This window comes from Poromitra crassiceps, assembly GCF_964638095.1.
Source record: "Poromitra crassiceps genome assembly, chromosome: 3".
Classification (NCBI taxonomy): domain Eukaryota; kingdom Metazoa; phylum Chordata; class Actinopteri; order Beryciformes; family Melamphaidae; genus Poromitra; species Poromitra crassiceps.
Window position 1 is genome coordinate 37437594 of NC_139625.1, and position 25918 is coordinate 37463511.

Here is a 25918-nt window from a genome sequence, read left to right on the forward strand (position 1 = left end):
ACCTAAAAGAAGGCTGCAGATGTGTGGCGGGGGGGGGTGGTGTAGGCAGATGTGCAATCTGGCACTCTCTGCAACTGAAAACAGGTTACATGATATTTGATTTACAGCTTTGTTATTTGCTTATCCCCCACCCACCCCGAAAACCCCCCACCCCCGACCCCCCACAGATGAACAGCTGTGTGACTAGAGAGAGAGAGAGAGAGAGAGAGAGAGAGAGAGAGAGAGAGAGAGAGAGAGAGAATCAACAGATCTGCATGTAGGTCTGCTAGGTCCATTCCAGTTATAGCCTACAGTCATAAAAAAGAACATTATCTATCTTAGAGATAAATGGAGTGATTCTTCTTTAGAGATGTTTATCCTGGTCAGGAGTTTGCCTTTACCAAAATAAATCATCTTCCTTTTACAGGCTACTTTGTTTATTGCAGCTGTGGTTCATAACCATGTAAGGACGGAACAGGAGTCTGCAGGCTTTTATTCTAGCCAATCTCTCATTTCACCACGTCAGGGCATCCAATTCCACACAAAACAATCACAATCATATAAGTTATAAGTTAAGTTAAGTTAAGATAATATCGGTTTTACCTTAATTCCCATTATCAAATATTAATTATATATCAAATATTTAAATTAATACATTATATGGATTAAGATGAAAACTACATTATGGTCTAGTAGTGTGAAACTGTTCTAAATTGCTTCTTCTTTGCTTCATTGGAAAGTGACTGAGGCAATAGACGACAGTGGGGAGAGCCGGATTCTCTCATGTTTGATGTTTGGGGGCTGGACCCTACTGGATGTGTATCTGCTCCTTATGAGGAAGGGGCTTGCAGCTGAGCGGTCAAGCTGACCTCTCCTGTTCCTTCCACACCTAACATTTTCCCTCTCCTCACTTCCTCGCTCTCCCTGGCGAGGTAGTAAAACATGTTATAATGGCAAACAGATCATACATGTCGGGTGGTCAACTCTACCTTGGCCGTGCTGGCTCCCGAAATAAAAGGAGAAAGCTTGATGTGACACGAAGAAATAAAAGGGCAGACAGATGGAATTGCCATTACATCTGTTATTTCTGAGACAATTAGCTTTGAGGAAAGGCATTTAGGGAAAACTCATCGGCTTTTACAGGCCGTGGGATTACAGTGTATTTTCCTAAGTAAAGTTTTACTATGTGATACATGTCTCCACTGTTTGACTGTTGCTGGCCCGGCCAAAGACACAACATACAGTAATATACGGTCTAAAAAAGGGGGTGAGTCATGTTAGTGCTTCGTGTTGTATTCTTTTGAAGCAAGTTAATTACTGTTATTCTTATGAGCGTCTGTATTTTCTGTAAAGCCCAATGTCGGAATCTTAGGCAGGTTTGAAGAAGATGCATTACCTGGTATCTCAAAAGAGGGGTCGGGTGCATCAGAGAGAGTGGTTCTCTCCTCGCCAGCCAAAGGCATACTCTCTCCTCCTTCAAACATACCAAACACACTCACTGTGTATTTGGTATTAGCTCTGTACATTAAAACAAATCATTTTCAGCATTTGAATTTAGGGGAATGACAAGTGAGAAATACACTAATGTGAATGACATCAAAGATTTAGTCCACTCACCTTAGCTCCTCCAGCACCACGGTGTTGTCATAGGGCCCAACCATGAGTTCTCCCAGGTCGATGTCATTTTCGATGGGGTGGAAAGTGACTTTGTAGCCCTTAACCTCGCCAGGAGCGTGGTCCCAGGTCACACGGAAACTGGTCTTGGTGGGTTCTGAGGTCTGGAGGTTCCTGGGGCTTTTGTAAGGTGACACTGGAGAAGAGAGGAAGGGTGTAATGCTGTGACATGATGGCGTAATACTCTGTAAATGAAGATGCAGAAGAAATGCTGGAGCAACGCACGTGTTGTCCCTTCTCCCTGCCTCGCTCTGCCTTCTCCCCGGCGGTACACTGGCAGCACGATGATGTCGTAGGTGGTGCGGGGCGTGAGGCGTCGCAGGACGGTGGAGGTGGTGCCCCCGGGCACCTTGGCAGCCAGCTGGCGCCCTCCAGACTGGGGCTTGTAAGTCACGCGGTAGTTGACCACGTTGCCAGGCGCAGGTTGCCAATCCACCTTCATGCTTTTCTCCGTCTCCTCAGAGACAACTATCACCCTGCCGGCGGCCGAGACTGCAATGAAGTGTGGAAAAACACAACACCAAGGTTTAACTAGGGAAAGTGAGTGATGGCCGGGCTGATGGAGAATGTAGACTTTCAGGCCTTGTTCAGATGGAATGTGTGCTTAACCACCTACGTTTGCAATATACTTTTGGAAATATAAGCGCTATGGCTTTCCTGCCAGTGGGTAAAGTAAACGCTAACACGCTTGGCTACCTCGGAGTCTTTCATCAGGGTATCTGCTCAGTTTCCATATGCTTGTGAACACAAACCCACCCAAATACAGCTCGGTTTTCACGAGCATACATTGAACAGGACCAGATTTACAAGATTGATCGTGTTTAGTTGGTGGGGTTTGGAGCCATGCGTAGACGTTTTGTGAATTTGAGTAAACCCACAGTTCTGTTTTTTTCTATTGTGTTTCCATTGAGTGTTTTTTTCTTTCTTTTTTCAGAACAGGAAGGGCAAGTGTGAATTGTCAGAGGCCTCTAAACGAGCTGAGGAAAATATTCAGACAGCTCTACAGTACTTCAGAGGGAGGCTTTTTATGAACGGAAAAACGCAGAGCGCATCCAAGTTTTCAGTGTGTGGCTCAGCTTAAACGGACTTGTGCTTTCTGTTGAGCAGAAGGAAAGAGAGGGAAAGATGGCGGCTGCACGGCAGCCATGAGCAAAGGGACCATGGTTATAAACCATACGAGCCTCTAGAGTTGACTCAAGGTTGTTTTTGGTGTATATGGCACCTGCCTCGCTTGCCAGAATCAATAAACAATAACGACGGTTGGACATATTTTTCCGTTTGCACATTCCATTTCACAAACTGGTGGACGAATTCCCTCCCAATTGGTGCGAGTTTCCTTTCAATGTGCTTTTCTCATTTGAGCATGAGAGTCTAACAGGGGAAACGCCAGTGTCTATCTGTCCTCCATCTCCCATGAAAGGCGGGTGCAGGTGTGCTGGACATGACATCACCTCTGCACGTGCCCATAAGACACACATGCACATTCCTGATGGCATGCTACGGAACTCATCTCTGTGACATTCTCGATGGCACAGGTGAATCCCAACAGCAATGACGTTAACTACTCTGAGCTCGAAATAATGACCTGGCTGTGAATGTCAATGACCGATTACTTTTTTCCACATCGCACCCAAAAGGGACTCACGGCTTAACATTGTTTCCTGGATAACTGTGAAACCTATGTAACTGCCCCAAATAGCTACAGTATTAGCCCTTGAGTTGTATTTGCAGCTTAATACGCATATGAAAACTTTAAGTTATGATGTCTTTAGGACAATAAAGTCTTAGTCTAGGCTTACGTTCTGTGCTTTTAAAATGGTCACCTTAACTCACTCAGTGAATTTAGGATCTGTTTTCTAAGGTACCATGAAATGGCTGTCCATTCCTTCCAGGTGTTTTCTCTGTGCTGCCCCCTCATGTTCAGATACATATGAAATGTGTTTTGGTATCATGGTCATAGTGTCTTTTGGTATCAGGGTCATAGTGTCTTTTGGTATCACAGGGTCATAGTGTGTTTTGGTATCATGGTCATAGTGTCTTTTGGTATCAGGGTCATAGTGTCTTTTGGTATCACAGGGTCATAGTGTCTTTTGGTATCACAGGGTCATACTGTCTTTTGGTATCAGGGTCATAGTGTCTTTTGGTATCACAGGGTCATACTGTCTTTTGTTATCAGGGTCAATAGTGTCTTTTGGTATCACAGGGTCATACTGTCTTTTGTTATCAGGGTCAATAGTGTCTTTTGGTATCACAGGGTCATACTGTCTTTTGTTATCAGGGTCAATAGTGTCTTTTGGTATCAGGGTCATAGTGTCTTTTGGTATCACAGGGTCATACTGTCTTTTGGTATCAGGGTCATAGTGTCTTTTGGTATCACAGGGTCATACTGTCTTTTGTTATCAGGGTCAATAGTGTCTTTTGGTATCACAGGGTCATACTGTATTTTGTTATCAGGGTCAATAGTGTCTTTTGGTATCAGGGTCATAGTGTCTTTTGGTATCACAGGGTCATACTGTCTTTTGGTATCAGGGTCATAGTGTCTTTTGGTATCACAGGGTCATACTGTCTTTTGGTATCAGGGTCATAGTGTCTTTTGGTGGCCTACATCATGTTGTTCTAGTTGCACACTTCTTAGGTAATCAGGGGAAGAGGCACCCACAATGTAGTGCGGAGGAAAGGGAGGAAGGAGGAAAATGAGGGAGGGGCAGAAACAGTGAGTTAGAGAGAGCGAAAGAAAGAAAGAAAGAAAGAAAGAAAGAAAGAAAGAAAGAAAGAAAGAAAGAAAGAAATAAGGAAAATGGAGGAGTTACAAAGAAAGTGATATGGAGTGGATCCAGAAAGTGAGAAGGAGATGGGGGAAGCGTTATAGCAGCCCAAGTGACTTACCATCTGTGGTTTCCTCTCCTACCAGTGGCTCCCCCTCTCCGTGTCCGTAGCCGGCGTACACCGAGACCTGATAGCGCGTCTCTGGGGTAAGACCCTCCAGAACCGTCTCGATGATGTCTCCTCGGACTGTTTTTTCTCCGGCCTCCTCGCTGAAAAGAGACTTCCACTTGAGCCGGTAGTGACGAACGTTGCCGGGCGCCGCAGTCCAAGACACGACAAAACTGGTGTCGGTGACATCCTTGGTCACCAGGTCTTTGGGCGAGCCAAGTTCTGTGGGAAACAAAGTGGGGGAGCAGAGGGAAAGTGGGAGGGGAAAGGAAGTAACATGGTCCTGTTTACCAAAAGAAATGGGTCTAATTTTGCTGCGTTTTGCAGCATTCCAAAGCACGCACAACAACTGGACTTAAGATGTTGGCATGAGGTCTGAAATGCTTTTGGGATCTCCAGCCCAGTGATGCCTTTCCCTAGGTGCTGTTGAGTTCTAATGCAGATACAAGGGACTTTGAGGAAGTGGGCGTGACACGGAATAGACAAAATGAACAGCGAGTGATAAGCCACCGAAAACCACCCATCCGCTTTAACCCCTCAGAGTCTGTTTGAACAAGCTGATTTACTCCCTTCATACTTTAAAGTCAAGCTGAACCCAAAAATGACTTTTCTTTTCTTTTCTTTTAGTTCAAATACCTGGGTATGCAGTGCACCTATTTAATAATGTATGCAAAAGAAATCACAAAAATCTAATTTCTTTAGTTTTTCATACTTTTTCACATCAAAAGTTCATTTTTCAAGATTTCATTCATAACAGTAATCTATTTCTTTAGTTTCTCACTTTTTCACATCAAAAGTTCATTTTTCAAGATTTCATTCATAACAGTAATCTATTTCTTTAGATTTTCACTTTTTCACATCAAAAGTTCATTTTTCAAGATTTCATTCATAACAGTAATCTATTTCTTTAGTTTCTCACTTTTTCACATCAAAAGTTCATTTTTCAAGATTTCATTCATAACAGTAATCTATTTCTTTAGATTTTCACTTTTTCACATCAAAAGTTCATTTTTCAAGATTTCATTCATAACAGTAATCTACAGTTTGCTGACATCACCTAGTACTATCAAATTTCTACCCCATTTCATATCACGACATGGCAGCTGTCAATCAAACTTCATTTCAGGATAATTTTCTCTTCCAAATGAAGGAGAAAATGGCACCTAGTGCCTGTCATCTGGCAGAATTCCTATCCCATAAACTAACTACTAACTTGGCCAATTGTATGAAACATGAACAAAAAACAAAAACGGTACTGTCTAAGAATGCAAAGAAATTTATCTGGCTCGTTAAAACTCGCATTCCAGGAATATTGTATTTACCGCAATAGCGATAATGGCGCGCAACTGAAAGCCTGGTTGTCAGGGGTCACCCCTCGGAGATTGCAGGCGGGCGGGCAGCACTCATGCATTGGATTGTCCGCTCGTTCCGCACGAAGCAGCTGGCTGCCTGGTACTCGCGGCGGATCCCACTCGCGTAGCACGACAACACGCTGAATCCCACTCGATTTGGGGTGGAACACGCCAGGATTGGCCAATGCCAAAAGCCAGTCCCCAGAATTGTCAAATCAAATCATCGACACCACTCCCTTCATATTTAACCCCTGAGAGTCTGTTTGAACAAGCTGATTTACTCCCTTCATACTTTAACCCCTCAGAGTCTGTTTGAACAAGCTGATTTACTCCCTTCATACTTTAACCCCTCAGAGTCTGTTTGAACAAGCTGATTTACTCCCTTCATAATCAGACGGCTTGGAAAAATCTCTGCAAAACTCATCACAAATCACATGGCCTCAGCACCTCTCCCCGCAGCACTTTCATTTTCCATTTAAATGGAGGAAACCCGATACGTAAATGTGTGTTTGCTACAAATGCAGATGTTGGCCCTTTCCCTTCCTCTCCTTCGCTGGTTTTCCCTGAGAGACCATGGGGGAAGGAGAGACCATGGGGGAAGGAGAGACCATGGGGGAAGGAGAAACCATGGGGGAAGGAGACCATGGGGGAAGAGACCGTGGGGGAAGGAGAGAGGCACAGACATACAGGAGAGGGATTTTGTGGTGGTGTCTGGTGATGGGCAGCCAGCAGATGCTTGGCTTGGGAGGATGCCCCCGTTGAGATGGACTCTCAACACGCTGGCCTGGCTGCGGCAAAGAGGAGCTGCATCCACCGCAGCAGGATGGAGCACCACACATCCCGTCCCACACAACCTCCAGGAGAGAGACCCATTCAAACCCACCAATCCCCTCACATGCCAGCACCCTAATGACAATATAATCATAGCCAGGAGCGAGGTGGTCGGGTGGTCTTCAAGGATGAATGAGGTTTGACGAATCAGCCAATTGCAACGGATGAGATGCAACACAAATCTGACATTAGTGAAATATTAACTTTGAATTGTTAATCAGCTGTATTCAAGAAAAGGCAGTCAAGTCACTGTGTCCATCTGTCAATCTAGGTCTACTCCTGAACAGCAGCACTGCCAAGTGTGATCTGCACCTGGAGCGTAGAGCCCAGACACAAAGAGGAATGAATTCAACCAGGAGTTAATGAAGAGTTCCACATTTGGAGGACAAGCGAGAACAATGTGGGCCTTTTATAGATGCCGAGATCACTCCATCCAAAGGATTGGCTTTGCCGAGCACACAGCAAAGGATGAACTTGACTGACTTTTCCGGCTGTGTGTGAACCAAGGGCGACAGGATCACAGGATAATGACTTCTGCAGACAGTGGCCTTACTACTAGATGACAAGCTATGAGAAGGGAAGTGCCTATGCCAAGAAGTCAAGCACGCACATACATAAAACACATGGGCCACTGACCTGACTGAAGCTTCGTAGCAACGTAGTCCTTTACAAATGCATGTTGTTTAATTCTATGTAAGCATACTAATGACTGCTATACATGACCTACACATCTCATTTTAGGCTAATAAAACAATTCCGAATGTCCTTATCTGGGCTTGATTCTCAGTATCATCCATGCTGCATCCCACCCTGTAAGGAGAAGGTTGCTCTCAAACCAAGGCATTGGGCAAGACAAAGATCACAAATACACACCAAGGCAGGCCTCAACCCATTTCACTCAAAAAAACAAAAAACAAAACATATGACGCAAAGGAAGATCATCTATGAGATATGTGCTGATGACATGACCTTCACATCTGCAGCCAAAGATGCCTAAAGAAGCATGAAGATATAATTGACTTAATACATAAACATCAAAACGCCAAAGGAAAAACGCATAGGAAACAATCTGTACCCCACAATTGAGACCAGCTTTTGTGCTGAAAAGTATCAAAATCATTTTAGAATATTGGTGATTTTGGACCTAAGCCTAAATGGAAAGAAAAGTGTCAGACACCCTGAGTTAAAAGAACCAGCTCCTCCAAAATCACTCCATGAAATACACAGCTCCTTCGAAGTGCCATTTCAGCACTGGCACTCCTCTTCAAACTTCCCTTACTTGTTGTTCTTGGTTCACTAGACACACATCTGAGCCACGGAGATGAACAGTTCCACTCAGACAGACATCTGAATCACGGAGATGAACAGTTCACTATCTGTCTGCCAGGGATGCCCATGTCTAGCCTTTTACCTCAAAGAACCTCTAAGCAAGTGAAAACTGACTGGCAGTGCCACTGACAGGCTCTGTCAGTGGCACTGCCAGTCTGCTTTTCTCCACCAGTCTGTCAGTTCCACTGACAGAGCCTGGCAGTCTGCTTTTCTCCACCAGTCTAGAAGTGCCACTGACAGAGCCTGGCATTGCCTAAAGGCCCGTTTCCATAAGGATGTGAGAGGGAAATCAAACCAGGCTGCTGTGGTGTTTCGCCACTCACTAATTGCGTGTAACTTGAAGGTTTGAGGTTAGCCGACAGAGTATAATTGGAAAACAAATAAAAATCTGGTAACTGTAATCTCTTACTAGTACTTTGATTAGTAGTGTTAGTATTTGGATTACAGATGCGATTGAAAAAACCAGATGGTTACTTGTTGGATTACTCATGAATGTAGACAGGGGAATGTACTCATGAAAGAAGAAGAAAAAAGATTGGGAGACTACGAACACATTTCCTTAAATAATGGTTGAGCGTAGTTCAAATTGCAGTGATCCAGTGAATTATGTCTCAATTACAATGTTAAGTAGTAGTAGTAAGAACCACTTTATTTGGAATATAAAGCTCAATCACGAGAGGGGCCAGACCCCCCCCCCCCCCCCCCCCCCCCCCCGCTTCCCAGTGGCAAAGGCATCACAGTTGCGGGGGGTGGGGGGTGGAGCTGTGAGAGATACTTCAGCGGAACGAAAAGAAAAGAAAAACACGATTCTGCCGAGACAAGACAAAGTGTGACAGTAATCAACCAACAAGAAACCAAGTAAAGAAAATACGACGACACCGCAGACGCAGACCGCCTGAGCGTTCTAGAACTCCGGGGTCTAAAACTTGTAAATTTACTTTGATTTGTGTTGGGTTAGGATGAAGACGATGTCAGCGTGGTCAATTTCATCAATCAAGATCCCATGGCTGTTCTTTGAATTTTGTGAAAAAGGGGCCGTAGGTAAGGATAGGAAGGTGGTAGAGAGTTGGGATTCAAGGGGTGGGTAGGAGGAGTTGCTGACTAGGGGGATATGAGGGGGGCAAGGAAGGGGGGTAGGGAAAAGGGGCCACACCACTGTGCCGTGGGATTAAAGGTTTGCACTTGTTTTATTTGTACAACATACATTACTGAAAGAATGGCATAAGAAATGTCTGTGATCTTGATGTTATTTCAATAAAGTTATACTTGCTACTTGGCCCATTTTGTCACATTTAGTTGGGGTGGTGGTGGTGGTGGGGGTGGTGGGGGGTGACATTTTTTCTTCCTCCAAAGGGGGCATGACAGAAAAAGTATGAGAACCACTGATCTACAGGGATGAACAGAGCGGTCCACAGACACCTTCCACTACTTTTCCCTCTACTCATCTCCTCCCACTCTCTGTCTGTCCTTGGCCCCACCCTGGAAGGAGGCGAACAGTTTGAGACCAGACAGACATTTCATGCAGCTTTTACTGTAAGTTCCTCAGGTAACACCTTCCACATGTTGGGTTAGACTCCCACTTCTTAGAGTAAGTAAAATAAATATTCTCCCCATGCTGGAGTAGGTGTGTTATTTGGGATTCTAATTGACTAATGGAAATAACTGCATCTCCAAGAGAGAGAAGGTGCGTCATTGTAATTGGGCACATCTTGGCAATTACATTTATTAATCACATCTTCTCTCTCTTGGAGATGCAATTATTTCCGTTAGTCAATTCGATTCAACAGGATGTTATAATTTAATCCTACTCAAGACTTCTGTATTGGCTACTGTCCAATGTTAGCCACAAGGGGTGTTATTGTGAAAGCAATTTTCCTCCACTGAGCTCTCGCCTACATGGACGACTTCACAGAGAGGGTCCCTCAAAGCTAGTGGCACTCAAAACAATGAGATCACTGTTGAGGTGTGCTGACGTCATGACAGCCTATTAGGGCTAACTATACAAAGTGCTTTGTCACGAGCACAGAGCTGCTCTGCTTTTTCCTGTGGGGGTGTATGGTTGATGACTGTGCAGATTTGACCTGAGGAAACCATTTATGTAATCAAAACCATTTTGGTCAACGTGGGAACAAAGAACATGGAAAATTCAGCAAAAAAAAGAGGAAGAAGGTATTTTCTTCCAATTCTTTCACTTCGCAGAACATAAACAAACGTGGATCAGTCAGGTTGTGAATTTAAAATGGCAACATGAAACTCCACAGAAGGACAGAGTATGAGTCAAAGTGCTCTTATTCAACCCACTGCACACTGCACACTGCACACTGCACAGGTCCCTGTGCTATGTAATAAATGGCCCTATTAAATAAGGACACACCTGGCACCGGGGACCTGGCTCCTGCCTGCAAGCAGTGCAGGGGGGTGACATGAATATCGAATAGCCTTGGTGTGCTGGTGGGCTCAAACGGCTTTTCAGAGACACGTCCATATGGTAGCATATGAAACAAGAACAGCCACAGCACTGTTTTCATCTTGGCATACAAAAAAAAAAGAAGAAGAATAAAACACAATGTCAATTTTGTATTCACGCTACAACAACAGCCAGTGAGCCCCTGTCTGATCACTTAGCACCAGAGTGAGAGGTCATAATTGCCAAATGGGGCTTATCACCCTTCCCATTTATTTTCAGTTTGGCCAATTTCCTTTACAGTAGGCCATTGTCTTGGGTCAACCCTTTTGCCAACAACCAAGTAAATGATCTCCAATCCAAACCATAGCCCAGGTCAGAGGCTAGAATAGGGCATTGTATCTTTCCAAACCAGTCTTCTAAACCCGACCCCGAGCTGTTGCCCTGGTTTGGTGACCTTTGGTTCAGCCGCCACAAGCAGAACTGACTGGGGGGGGGGGGGGATGTGACATTCTTCTATGTGGGATACAGTGCCTTTGTTGTAGCCGAGCCCCCTAGAGCTACCCCCCCCCCCCCCCCCCATCTCTCTCTCTCAACACACACCTCACCCTCAGACCTCCCGCTGGTGTAACCCCCCTGACAATAACATCTCTCCTCGTCTCTGTGCTGGACCCTACAGAAAAAGACAACTCCTGAAAAGCAGATGCTCCTCTCTCTCAAGTGCAAGGAGCCTCCTTCTAGGACTGTCTGTGGACAGAAAAAGAGGCTCAACCACTGATTTGACATTGCCTTCTTCATCTCTCATTGAAGTACAGCGAGATGACCTTTGTTGCTGGTCACACTCAGATGACTGACAGCTCAATAGCCCCAGATCTGTGGCATTGCAAACCCATAGCATTTACCAATAGTCAGACTAATATGGGAGGTTTATATAGCAGTGGACATGGTTCTCCACCTCTTTCATGTCGGGACCCCTAAACTGACACAGAGCCCCATTTGATAACATTTTGTTTGAGGGTCCTCCATTTGATAAGATTTTTGCTTTTAGATGTTACAGAAAGTGTATGAAACCCATGACCACAATCGTCATACATTCTGTCATTGTGTTACTTATGGATGGAATTATAGTGAAAATAAATTATTCCCTTTTTTGCTGGGGACCCCCTGGAACCCCCTCAAGGACCCCTGAGGGTCCCCGGACCCACATTTGAGAACCACTGTATTATAGTATACATTCCTCATATGTCTTATAAATCACTGTAAAATAATAAACCATATGATGGAGAGGTATTAACGTTCCAGAAGCAGCCAGGCATATGGCTCTCTCTGTCTGTTCCAAGCATGGTTCCAAGCCATTCCATGAGTGCTCCTGGTTTACGAGCATCCCCCCACCCATTTCCATCTCACTGCCTTCATGGGCGGCAAAGCCAACCTAAGCCACTGTCTGTGCCAAACGAATGACATCAAGTGCCACATTCCAGCCTTTTCCTCACCAACCACAGCCCATATACTGTACTCAACCATCCTTGCAAAGTCAAAGCTCAGCTTCCTTCATTCTGATTCAGCCTGCTGCCAAGAATGCCGACCGCACCATTCCTGGAGGGACTTGGAGACAATGGGCTTCACTTCAACGGTTTGACGCCATGCATGATCTCGTATCCGTGAAAAGTCGAGAAATATGACCATTTTGATATTTTGAACAAAATCTCAATAACTACACATCACCCAATACTTTGTAATCTGTACGGTTTCTCGCCTCTTGAAAGGAAGCAGAGCACAGTACATTTAGTCTACTCAGCCCTACCCGCTCACTGTGCCCACAGCCTCAAGTCATGCTTCACACTTCTGTCTCGCATTGGCGATAGCAGTAATCAGTCAGTACCATGCAGAGCATTCAAAGTAGAGATTATAGAAGTCTCCCTTACCTTCCAAAGTGGTTCCTGTGCCCAGAAGAGGTTCGCCCAAACCAGAAGAGTATCGAGCGCTAACAAACAGCTCGTATTCAGTGGCTGGCTGGAGGTTCTTGAGCAAAGCCTCGGTAGTATCTCCCTTCACACCGATCTCCTTCCTCTCACCGCCCTCGGCGGGTTTATAGGCGATGCGGTACTGAACGACATTCCCTGGAGCGGCCTGCCATGCCAGCTTCATTGTGGATATGGTCTCGTCAAAGACGCGAAGGTCGCGAGGAGAGCCTCGGACTGAAAGCAAACAAAAATGGATCAGCCAATCATTCACAGTATACATTCTAGTGTAATAAAGTAAGTCTGTGGTGGATTGGATTTAAGCCAGAGAATTTTGGGTTACTTCTTATTACACAAAAACAGTTGAGCAGTTCCTCACTCACCTTCCTTGGTGGTGCCATCCACCTGCATCTCCTCCCCTATGCCTGTAGCATACTCAGCAGACACAGACACACGGTAGGTGGTGATGGGGAAAAGCTCCTGGAGCACTATGGTGGTCTCAGGTCCAGTAGTTTGGGCCTGGAGGATCTCTCCACCACCACTCACTGAGATGTAAGACAGGCGGTACCGGATCACCGTACCCGGAGCAGCTTGCCACGACACCCTGAAACTGTCCGTCGTCTCCTCCGTTACTCGTAGGTTTCGTACAGTCCCTTGTTCTGAAAAAGAGGGATAACTTTTTAGATGGGAGTCCAGACATCATCATCCTAATGACTATGAAGGTGTACACTTTTAGCATACTCCTAAGTTACAAATTAATTCCTTTTACCTTCAAGTGTGGTCTCTTCACCGGTCAAAGGAAAACTGTCTCCTTTGTCATACTGAGCGAAGACGTTGACCTCGTAGGCGGTGAGGGGGAAAAGGTGGGGCAGGAGGGCAGTGGTGGTGTCTCCAGGCACCGCCAGGGAAATGTAGTCTCCAGTGACGTCTTCAGCCTTGCGGAAGCGCACCAGGTAGGACATAACACTGGTGGTAGCAGACGTCCAGCTGGTACGGAAGCTTCTGGAGGTAACCTCCGAGAACAACAGATTTTGGGGTGGAAGCAGACCTGAAAACAAATTGGTACTTGTTAGAAATGTTCCTCATCGAAAGCAATGAACTGGCACGAACCATTTAAAGTTACAAATATAAATTGGTATTATCATACCATCTGATGACACAACCTCCTTGCTAAGGCTGCAGTCATTATGTAATGACTGAAGGAGAAACATCCTAGGATGTATATGAACACTATCTACATAATTAAATAGTGTTATTAGACCATAAATCTGTGAGTTCTGTGGGGCTAATTCTGCTTAATTTAACTCTTCGTCTCTGTCCATAGCCTTCTATTACTGCTCTGGCATAACTGTAGCCTACACATTCAGCTAATGAGGCTAAAAGAAGGTGTCAAGCACGACATGCTAGACTCACTAATTGCTCTGGGTTTTGGGATGACAGTATCAATAAGCATAGTGTTTGGAGTGATGTCATTCTACCGCTGTTGGAATAGTAGCCACGGCTCGACTACCTCTCAGTGCTTTTGAATCAAATTGATGGTCCGGTCATAACACACTGTTGTTCCAGTTGCTGCAGAGGTTTTAAAACAGTAAATGATAACAAATGGTGTCACGGAGCCTTTGTGAACAGCGAGCATGTGGTTTCTACTATTGGTAGGAAGGCTAACCTCAAGTGAGTTGAGAATGTTTTGCTTGTGTCTCCTTGTCTGAACGCATCAGATTTTATACAGTGTTTATCCTGCTGCTGTATTTCACTTTTTCTTGATTGCATTGGCTCTTTGCCATTTAGACCTAGACCTATGGACCGGCCAGCCAGTAAGCTAGTACAGTGTCATGAAGTATGAACAATGGACATGTCATGTCATGTCATGTCCATGTTAGCATGTCGAACATGCTAACATGGAGGATTTTTACAGTAATTTACAGTGTGTAAATTACACACTGGATGCATTTTATGTTGAGCAAAACCAGAACTGAAGCCAGGCACTTTTGAGCATGTTTATATAGCTAAGGTATAGGTCAACAAACTGACCTAGAGCTTAGATTAGCTTGTACAGATATACAACCATCCTACTTACTCCGCTTCTTAATGTTGAGTAGCTCCTGTTCAATCCTCAGACAGATGGACTGAGTCAGCTCCTTGGAGATCCTCTGGAAGGCATCAAAGTCCTCCACCTCAAAGACGTGGCTGTCCGCCGGGTGATTAGCAATGGCTTCCAGCTCTGACCTCACTGCATCCTTCACACCAACGGCAAAGATTTCCACATCAGCATTCCGCAGGTTGGTCGCTGCATCCTTGAAAGAGTCGGATGACTTCCCGTCTGTGATGAGGACCATGACGCGGGGGACGTTGTCTCTCGCTCCACGGCCGGTGATAAAGATCTTGTCCCTGACATAACTCATGGCTTTGCCTGTGTTAGTAGAGCCTCCGCGGTAGGGGAAGGTGCGCACGGCCTTGACCACAGCGCTAGTGTCATGGTGGGTGTTGAGGGCAAACTCAGTGTGGGGATCGCGGCTGTACTGGACCAAGCTAAGCTGCACCTTGCCGGGTCCAATGTCAAAGGAGGTGACCAGCACCTCCAGGAAGCCACGGACCTTGGCAAAATTTTGTAATCCAATACTGTAAGAGCCATCGACCAGCAGGACCACGTCAGCCTGCACATCCACTCCCAGAGAGCATTCTGGGTAAAGACAGGAAAGCATGGGTTATGTGGCCTTGTATGGCCTTCATGATGAAACAGAAGGGGATATGTGTGTGTCTGTAGGGACTTTGTGATTGCGTGTGGATGTATCTAACTTGGACAAGGAGACAAGGAGAGGTGGTAAAGCATCCACAACAAAGCAGCTCACCTGTCGACACCTTGACAGGCTGTGTCTTCTCCATGGCCATGACGGGTTCGCTGGGCGTCAGACCTTTGAGGGCGTAAAGGGAGATCTCGTACTCTGTCTCGGGGGAAAGGTCACGGACATTGATGGACGTCTGGGTGGCTCCCATGTACAGCTCTTGGCGCTTCATTCCGGGCAGCATGGGGGTGAGGGTGAGCTTGTAGCCTGAGATGTCACCCAGGGAGGCGTCCCATGTCACCCTCATTGACTTGGAGGCAATTTCTGTCACCTGCAGGTTAGAGGCTGGCTCCACCACTAAGGGGAAATGGCAAGAAACAAAAACGAGTTGGGGTGAAGGGTGAAGGTGACAGGTGACAGGTGGGAGAATCTTACGTCGTATAAACATCAATTCAATGTTGAAATGTTTGCTGGGGTGTATGGTGTTCATTTAATGTCAAAATCAAAGGCCCCCAACTAATGTAGTACTAAACCTGACCTTAAACAATGAAAGATCAATTGACTTACTTTCTTCTCCGCTGACTAGAGAGTTGAGCTGGTCATCGACCCCAGAGCACACCTCTGTGATGATCTGCTTCTGCACCTCCTGGATCTGGTCAAAGTTTGGCACGTTGTACACATGTTTGCCGTAAGGTGTGGAGGCCATTTCCCTCAGCTCATCCTCATCCGCTCCTTTGATGCCTGAATGATGAAACACGAAGCGCAGCAATATGACGTCAGAAGGATTGAACTCAGCGGCTGCATTGCACATGTGCTAGAGTGCCGTTACTTCAATGTTTTTCAACATCATGTGTATGTTAGAAAAACATATTCCTTGACTTGTACTACATCCAGTAGGGATCTCGCAACCAAAAACCAATGGAAAATAAAGCAGTGTCCAAGAACAGGCAGACATTCACATGGGGAGAGCAGTATTCAACAAAACAGTGAATAATAAACCATACCTAGGACAAATATTTCCACTCCGATGTTCCTAAGTCTTTTAGCATACTCCTCCACTGGGTCCTGGGATTTTCCATCAGTGATGATCATGGCTACCTTTGGAAAAGCTTTCCTGGATCCAGCCGCCTCTGTGAAGATGTTTCTCAGCAGGTAATCTATGGCATCACCTAGAGAGAGCAAGCAGATGTTTATTATTAAGTCATATACTGTATCATCCCATAAAGGAAGATTAAGGTAATGAAGAAAGAAGCCAACACTCAAAATTGTGCTAGGACATATTGGCCCATATACTGTATGTTCCATAAAACATTGGAGCTTCTGAAAAGCGTATTTATTTGTAGATCATTAACTAGGAGGCATCAATAAATCTTGGTCCATCCAAATGGTCCTCCCTCTAAAGAATCCTTACCTGTCATAGTGTTTCCTCCCTTGTACGGCAGGGTGTTGATGGCCCGGAGCAGGTCTCCTCTCTTGGTGTAGCGGGTGAGGGGGAACTCTGTGCGGGTGTCTGTGCTGTACTGGACCACGGCCACCCGCGTCTTCTCCTCGCCAATGTCAAAGGCCCCCGCCATGGCGCTGATGAAGGTACGGATGTGCTTAAAGTTCTCCCTACCCACACTCCAAGAGCCATCCACCAGAAAGACCAGATCTGCTATCGCACTGACCGAACACTCTGAGGACAGAGGATGGAGAAAGGACAAATAGTCACCTCATGTAATGGAACCATGCAAAAATGAAATACTCATAAAATAAACTGATCAACCCAAGTCCATTGCTTGGTTTATCCAGATTAGGACCAGTTTGGGTTTTACTACTGGGTTGAGATTTGATGAAAAAACTTGAAACGTAGGGAAGCGCATCATTTGTGCCCAGAACCAGGCTTTTTCTCAGGCCAGAAATGTGTCAGTCGAATATGGTCCCTGTGAAACCGAAGGTGCCAAGGTATGGTAGTAACACCCTGGTCTTGGAACTATATTTTTGCTTTGGCACATGTCTCATCCTGGCTGTCTAAATAAAATCAAATCCCTGACAGTTTGTTGGATGGCTCAGAGATATGCGTTCTGACATCAAAGGAAATATCAGCCAATGAAGACCGGTGCCAAACAGTGGGCTGGTAGAGTCATTCCAGCAGAGACAAGAATGTGGCTTTATAGACTAAACATTCAGCAAAGGTTTCACAGGCAATGTTCAGTTTTATACTTTCAAATCCCAGTGGGCTTTAAATCATGATGAAATTCTCTGGAACATTTAAGATGACTCTATTGAAATAATTGGCAGGACTTATGTGGATGGACTTAAATCCTCATTCCCCTAGGTCTCATTGACTCTGAATTTTGTCCCTCACATCTCATAAGGCTCATAATTTAAAGGATGTTATTATTTATTTTATTTATTTTTTCCAAATTCTGTCTCCTAATGTCAAAACGAAGTCATCAAAGTAGGGGTTTAGTCACACAATTACAGTGGCTGTGAAAGGAGCGCTATGAGCGTTTTACCATAAATAAGGGTTTAGGAGCATCTGGACCTACGGGTGCAGTTTCCAGCAGAAGAATCAACAGGGCGGGGGGAAAAAGTGAGTCTCCCTGCTGCTCAGCACAGAGCGGACTCTCGGACAGGGCCAGAGGACAGGTTGAAATAGGGGACATCTGATCAAGAGCAGTAATGCTTTTCCACATCTTTTAACAGTTAAGGGAACGAGACTCGCAGCTAGGTGGCAAAACGGTGACATCACCACTTTGCTTGGGATCAGTGGAGAGGTTTCACCCCCCCCCTCCCCCCTTTCACTACATGACGCATAACAGAACCCCTGTCTCCTTGCTTCAAGCCTTCCTCTCCTGTGTTTTTTTGATGTGCAGACTGGTTTCAATTAAGGGGACTAATGTGTACGTTCCCAGCCACTGCCGGAGCCCCGTCTGCCCGGCCGGTGACAACTCAACAGAAAGTAAAATGTAGGTCTGAGCAAATTATTCCGGCGGGGGGGAATATTATGATGGAAGTCCTATGGAAAAACATTGATATAAAAAGAGTGAATCTGGAGGAGGAATTGGAAAGGACAGGCCCTGTTCAGATTTTGGTTGACACTTTAGTAAACATACTCACTGATTGCATCTGACTGTGGCCTCCTGACATGTCCGCTGGAGTTGCTGGACTGGACTGAAACACAGAACACAGTCGCGGCGTTAGCAATGCCCCTGTCTCATGTGCGCCTTTTCACAGCGGAAAAAGGCAAGAGAATCAACACGTCATAAAAGCCGGTCGACAGCATCGAAAACCGCATACACACAAACACATATCTTTCTGGTACATTAGCTATAAACAGTAAGTGATTCAGGCTTCAATAAACAGATGTGATTTCTTACGGTTTGCCATCGCCAGAAAAAAGAAGGAGTCTGTCCCAGCCCGTTATAATCTTTGATGTGAGACCAATGAACAGCTCCATATAAAATGAATTGAATAAAAATGGAAAATTTGACTGTGACAGTATCACAGGGTTATTTCTGGAGATAAGGACACATTCTGTTTATAAGCTTCTCGCATTATAAGAAAACTCCTTACTTCAAATAGAAGAGTAGCTTATTATGCTTCTAACTGATGTGTAAGTACACAGTTATGCTTGGGTAAGCATAACTGTGTACTTACATGTCAATGATAAGATTTGCTGTTCTGATCACTTAACAATATGACCCAATTTAAGGAACTTAAGAACTTTTTGACAAACAATCTCAATAAGCGTGTACGGTACTTACTGGTTATTTGTCCAAAGATGGGGATGCTCTCATCGGTGCCATCATAGGAGTTTATGGACACAGAGTAGTCGAGGTCAGGGGTCAGGTCAGTGATGGAGGTCGTAGTGTCAGAAGAGTGGAGGTTGAGTTCTCTGGGCGGTTCATCTGGGAGAAGGAATGGAGAGATTGCCGTTACAATGGTTTCCAAGATAAAATAGAGTAGAATTATTCAATACTATTAATGTGATCAGTGAGTTAAGTGTTGAATCTATACTGACCTGTGTCTGAGATTACTTGTATTCTGTAGCCCTCTATCCTTGTTGAGGGTCTTGTCCATGACATTTGCACAGTGTTTTCATTTAGAATTTTAAAGTTCAAGTCTGAAGGGGGTTGCACTGCAAACAAGAGGTGAAACAATGTTAAATCACTGCAAACATAAAGCTGTGTATGACTACTGTGATATTTATGTTCAAATCAAAAGTTTTTTTTTTAAATTAAATCAGGCATTCACATTGATCCCAACGACAAACACTTCATGACTGAAGCGGACTTGTTCATTGTTGGGGACAGACGAATAGAACTGACATCCACTTGTGACGGTGACAAATAAAGAACATGTAACAACACTGGAAAAGTGGTGAGAAGCCATTTTGGAGGAAAAATGGCGTTTGTTTGAGTTGCGCAACCGAGGAGGCCAGCAACTCAAGCAGCGGACAACTCCACACAAACTCTACCAGAGTGCAAACATGGAGTGAACCATCCAACGCATGCTCAGTGCAGTCATCACAATGCATGCCCCGCCCACTAATTAAACTGCCTTCATAATGGAGCTGCTCTCAGCATCACAGAAGTACAAGAATCATTTCATTCATAAGTTACTGATTATACAATGGAATCAAGGTTGCCAGGTAGTTGTTGAAGTAACACTGACGGAATTGGACGCCACATGTTATATATACAAGGTATATAAACATATTTAAAAGATAAGAAGTGATTTGTTGTTTATTTAGACTCTTTACACAAGTGATTGGCACACATCCATTGCAAACCTCTCAAAAAGAATACACAATTCGTCGCTGGGGACTCTTGTGTACGTTCTTTTCATTGGCAGCGTGATGCATGAGAAGGCGTGAGGGGACGAGACACTAAATTGGACAAATCAAAATGAAGAGGCTGTTGAGAGACACAAGTGTGTACATTGAAATAAACACAGGAAGACATCGACAGTGGGGCAAGACCACGCGTCTCCACATGGGGCTGACTGGATCACAGCGTCATGCATCATGTACATGAGAAAGTTGTTTGGCTCAACAACTTTGATGGATTGGCCGGTAGTTTCCATGTACAGTGGGGACCACACAAACAGATAACAAACATATTTTAAAATGATATTCTTTCTTACTGGATCTTGGCATGCAGCTTTGGCAAACTAGTGGCAAAGAAATTTTTAAACCAAGATTAAAGAAGGAGGAGGGATGTTAATAATTAATATGTGTTGTTTATATGTACAAGTATGGTAGAATGATTGGAATAGTTGAATACCAAAATTATGTCCTTCAATTGGGGGGGGGGGGGGGGGGGGGGGGTCATTGCCTGGAGTTCATAATTCATTATCACTAAAGTGTAGAGGATAGTATTAAAAAAATTGCAACAATTTGGGGCCTAACGTTATCCTACCGTTCTATATGACTCTGCTGGAATGGTATATTATTACATCGCAAATTAGCTTGCATTGCAGTAATGTGCTATTGAAGAGTTTAAGTAAGACAAGCCGAACAAAGTAAACTCAGGTTAGTACGCAAGATAATTACAGTGCTAAAAGAGGTTAACACAATATAATCATCACTATGCAAACAACATTGGGTTGCATTACTTTGCTAGATAGGCCCTAATTCTTCCACTTGTCCATAATGGGGATGATGAAAAGTAAAGCATGCATGCAAAAGACTGGAACATATCAAGATCATAAAGGGCTTTGCCATGTGGATGCATGCATGTGTTAGACAGGAGAAGTTGCCCATGGCACGCAAGAATATCATTGTAAAATACACTTGGAGGAGGAAGCCATAGCGTGGGACACTGAATGCACAGGCAGATGACAAACAGGAGCCCACCGAAAACGTAAAAAGCTGGCATGGAGGATCACCAACCTGGCATATCAACTCAAGGAGCCCGGATGGGCCGGTCCCCCCCTCATTTCTCCACGAGTACTCATCGCCGACACCAAACGCACTTTGACATGTTGGTAAGGGGCGTGTGTGTGTGTGCGTGTGTATGTGTGTGTATGTGTGTGTGTGTGTGTGTGTGTGTGTGTGTGTGTGTGTGTGTGTGTGTGTGTGTGTGCATGTGTGTAGCATGGTGAGGTGTGAAGCTGACGGTGGATGAGAACATTTGTAAGAAGGTTTTAGGCGGGTCTTCAGTCACATGAGCAACGCGCTTGCCTCTCCCAAGATTCTTCATCGCAAGAAGACATGGACATGTAATTTTGTTAGTCAGTTTGTTACAGTTTATTTGACCTTATGTGTTGTGTTAAAAAAATAAAAAGCCCTAGAGGAAGAAAGATGAAATAACAACCGCTGGTGTGCTGGGACTTGAGGTTGCTCTTGTCAGGTATATGGATGTCTGTCCCATCAGTGCCTAATAAAGGGACACCCCCATGGCTCCCAGAGGCCAGAGCCTGGCTACTGTTGTGTAACCTCAGCCTCCAGCCAGCCAGGCCTGCTCTACTGCCAGGAGGAGAGACCTACTGCCAGGAGGAGAGACCTACTGCCAGGAGGAGAGACCTACTGCCAGGAGGAGAGACCGAGCAGAGGAGGAAAGAACACCGACTCTCCCAAAGAGGCCGGACAGATGCCAAAGTAATTCCACAACATGTGCTGACATTAAACATTACTGCATATTAACTTTCCATATGGATTGCAACTCAGCGTTTTTGCGAATGCCCGCAAAAAAGAAGCCCGAGAAAGGCTCTTTGTCTTTGCGCTGTCTGAGGATTAATTTGTGATTCTCATATTACGTCTTTCCATTCCGTGAGTGAAGATATATGAGAGGAGACGTTCGGCTCCTCTCTCTCCCCGCCGGGCAGCTTTTCAGGAGGAAAACAATTCTTGAAATGTTCCATACCATATTGCCATATTCACTAGTTGGACTAAAATTGTTTGCATATGAAATTACTTTGTCATATTTTGTCAAAATTATTGACAGATTATAACAGTCTATCAGCTCATGTGACATCTATAGCATGTAATAAGCACATAATTACTATTGCAACAATTATACTATATAAGCACAGAAGACCTCATGCTTTTTTGTAACAATTAAAAACAAATGTCTTACTTAGAGAGATTTATGACTAAATACAATACTTTTATATCAACCACTGTAACCTAACCACTTCAAATTAGACTTAGATAGGTTTACAAGAATCTAATGCAACCTCAAGATAATCATCATAAGTTGAAAATAAGTGATCTTACATTTCTATTCATAATTAGGCCTACCATGGATTTGTCAATGTTTCCACCAAATTTGGTGTTGGACATGGAGCAGACCCTCACTATCACAAAAGCAAAGCGACAACAGCAACAGCTCTGATGAAGTGATTACAGAGGAACATTTAGCCGTGAAATGGCTTTTGTTCTGCTGCTCCTTGTCCATGCCCTGCTGTTTAAAGACGTGTAATTGTAAATTGTAATTTAAATAAACTTCAGTGTACTTGGTTGCTTATCTTTGCCAAATCGGAATGAGAAAATGATGCCTGGGGTATTGGTTTTAGATGACTAAATTACAGCCTAAATAAAAGTAAGTGGGATCTGGATTTGGATTTTACATCAAAGACAGCAATGTGTCTAGAGTCTAGACTGCAAATCGGACAAAATACGCTGCAAGTGGGGGATGAATGAAAAACATCAGGAAATCAGACAGTAAGTCTGGCATACACACACGGTCAAACATCATACACATGAAGCTGGGAATAACTTTATTCAGATGATTAACACATATACTTATTGCAGTGTTTCCATGTAATGGCTGTCTGACTTAAAAACTACAACAACAAAAACAAAAAACTAATCACTGTAACATCAAACAACAGATGGTGAGAGGGAAGGGGGAGAGAGAGAGAGAGAGAGAGTAGAGTAGAGTGGGACAGTATGTGTTGGTGGACTGTGGGGGGTGCTGGTGTCATTTACCTTGAGCCTGTACGGAGCTGAACAGGACTGCGAGGAAGGCAGCAGTGGCCACTGACAGGCCGATCTTCATGTTTGGCCCTGGGGGGTCAGCAGCTCATCAATCAGTCTGAGGACAGAGGCAGAACACTGGGCTTCAGCTGTAGACTGGGCACAGCCAGGGGTCTGTAACACAACCTGGTCTGCCTGCAAGGGGCCAAATGCCAAGGGACAAACTGGGGTCTAATTTACTGCTGCGTCAAATTGGACAGATTTAGACAGAGTGTGAGCGGAAGCTCGGCTATTTTGCCTTCAAAACAAAAGCAGAATTATCACTTGGAAAAAAGGACTGAACAATGGGGTGAGCGGCAATAGATGGTATCAAAATAAAGGACTTTTTTGGGGGGGTGGGGGGGGGGGGTTCCTTTGCTACAGATTGCTGCTTTTTCATAGATCTATTCTTCGTTTTCAAGTTGTCAATGGTATCATTTTGCTAAAACTTAAGTTGTCTCTGCATTTAATATGATTTGCCACCAAAAATGTCAACCTGCTTTTATGCAGCAATGATTGATTACTGATTTTGAGAGGGATCATTGGCCCCCGAATGTGTCAGTGTGTGTTTTTAATCTTCCAAATAGATTTCTAGCTATTGCTTGATCTAGTTATTTTCCATTGTGATGATAAAATCAATGTACAAGTCAATGCAATTGACACCCCCTGTGGTTGAAAATTCAATCAATTCTCAAAGCCTAGCACAGAGTTTCTGATGTGATAAAAGGGAAATAAACAGTAGAGGTCAAAAAATAAAATTAAGACAGTAAGAATATTGAACCAGAATTGGTTGAAACACCCGCTTGCTTAGCCTATACCGCAAGTGCCACACCTTGCCATTGCCTACAGTAGGGCACCTAACATTAACTAACTAGCACCAATGTAAAAGGATTCTCAAACAAACAAACAAAAAAAACATCTCAATACAAGCTCATCAATAAAGATTCTATTTTGACTTTTCTCGGAAATGCAATGTTTTATTCAGGCTGGCTTGACACTGGTCATTTCTGTGTGATTCACTTTGTAAAAAGAAGGGGGAACCCTCTTCAAAGGTGGTTTTCAACTGTGAACATCAAATAATTTGTTGATACTTAAAATGGATTTACTAGTAGCTCCTACGAATTAGGTTGCCTTACAAAATTATTTCTATAGGCCTAATGGCGATTTTATTTAGCCTATAATATCCTATGATATACTGTATAATATTGCCATAGGGACTTTTAAGTTTAGCTGAACTCATACACTGAATGCACAAAACATTGAGGGAATATTCATCCACTTTTGCACAAGCCACATCTCAACTGTCTCAAAGATTTATGAAAGTGATTGAAGCGCTTTTCCAGAAAGTGTAGCCTCTGTAGTAGACCTGTCCATTTCTCCTATAAGCTTAAAAAAATGCCTGCAGCCTCAGTCATCTACTATAGGCTGTGTGCCCCGCCTGGTGCACCAAGACGCAAACTGCAGTCAGGGGCCAAACTCTCTCTTGGCCCTTAGGAGCCCATCTCCTCAAGGGAAAAAATAAAACAATAAAAAATAATTTAATATCTTCAATATCCCCACGCTGCTGTTGAAAAATCATCATGGACCATCAGTCACACCGCGCCGGATTATTTTCACATTGCAGTCATTCCAAATCCATGCCACCGCATTTAGATTCAATTCAATTCAATAAAACAAAGAAGGCTTCTTGGCAGTTCTACAACTCGGTAATGTAATCCAGATTTTAAAAAATCCATAAAAGATTTAATATTAAGTGTAATATAATAAGACTGAAAACCACAAAAGCCATTTTAATCAGAAAGAAACGACTGAATTATTGCTAAATGCACCGTGTAGGTTTTACATTCTGTCAAAACGTTGGTGAAGGCCAAATAAAGTTAAAGTTAAGTCAAGTCTTACTCACCTATTCAAGCCCCTAAAAATGAACGGACAGTGTTGAGCGCAGCCTCCTTACGCGTCCCCCTCTCCTCTGTCTGGAAGGCAGCAGAGAAATTTCAGGAGCTGCGGCTGCACCTCTCTCTGCTCTCTGGCTACTGGAAGCTCCACCAGCAGATGTCCAAGAAGGAAAAACCTCTTTCCAAGTGGGAAGACACTTTCCACCATCAGCTACTTAATAGGGGGGCAGTTCCCAAACTCTCAATTTACCATCATTTTTTTTTTCTTACGAAACCGCTGCCCGTCAGTTGATGCATGTCCTCCCAGAGACGTAGCTACGCACTTTTTTGGGAAATTGCATTTTTCTCTGCATTCCTTTGGCTTGGCGAATTGATCTGTTTCCACTGTCAGACTAGTTGGGGGCGACGGGGGGCAGCGTTGAGGAAAAGGCTTTGTTCAATTGATAAGCGCAACAGACCTTTTATTTGGGGTAGGCTTGTTCAAATGCTTAATTATTAAAAGTTGTTACTTTTATCTTTAAAATCCCACGAGGTCTTTCTCTTGATTAATGCATCGAATGTGACAACACATTATATATATATATATATATATATATATATATATATATATATATATATATATATATATATATATATATATATATATATATATATATATATATATATAGCTAGATACCGGTAGGCTATAGGCTATATACCTATATAATCATCATAATTAAATGAAGTTTATTTCACCGTGTTTATAATGAGCTATTAACATCACTTTACTAGAAAATATAACTTTAGCGAATAGAATTCAACAGCAGCCTGACCATCTGCTGCCAAAATGAA

General features: G+C 44.0%; 1 protein-coding gene across 1 annotated transcript in view; it reads right to left on the reverse strand.

Annotated features, from left to right (window-relative positions):
• Positions 1 to 23235, reverse strand: part of col12a1a (collagen, type XII, alpha 1a) — a gene marked incomplete at its 5' end in the record, with an annotated part of 69901 nt that extends 46666 nt beyond the window's left edge. Inside the window, 16 exons of the mRNA XM_083633914.1 lie at positions 1376 to 1497; positions 1597 to 1789; positions 1879 to 2145; positions 4540 to 4809; positions 12429 to 12701; positions 12848 to 13123; positions 13234 to 13512; positions 14542 to 15144; positions 15314 to 15604; positions 15815 to 15988; positions 16252 to 16416; positions 16659 to 16922; positions 18350 to 18403; positions 18997 to 19140; positions 19254 to 19370; positions 23166 to 23235. Of these exons, the coding sequence (XP_083490040.1) occupies positions 1376 to 1497; positions 1597 to 1789; positions 1879 to 2145; positions 4540 to 4809; positions 12429 to 12701; positions 12848 to 13123; positions 13234 to 13512; positions 14542 to 15144; positions 15314 to 15604; positions 15815 to 15988; positions 16252 to 16416; positions 16659 to 16922; positions 18350 to 18403; positions 18997 to 19140; positions 19254 to 19370; positions 23166 to 23235 (3562 nt within the window). The remainder of the gene's footprint in view (positions 1 to 1375; positions 1498 to 1596; positions 1790 to 1878; positions 2146 to 4539; positions 4810 to 12428; positions 12702 to 12847; positions 13124 to 13233; positions 13513 to 14541; positions 15145 to 15313; positions 15605 to 15814; positions 15989 to 16251; positions 16417 to 16658; positions 16923 to 18349; positions 18404 to 18996; positions 19141 to 19253; positions 19371 to 23165) is intronic.
• Positions 23236 to 25918: the final 2683 nt, after the last annotated feature.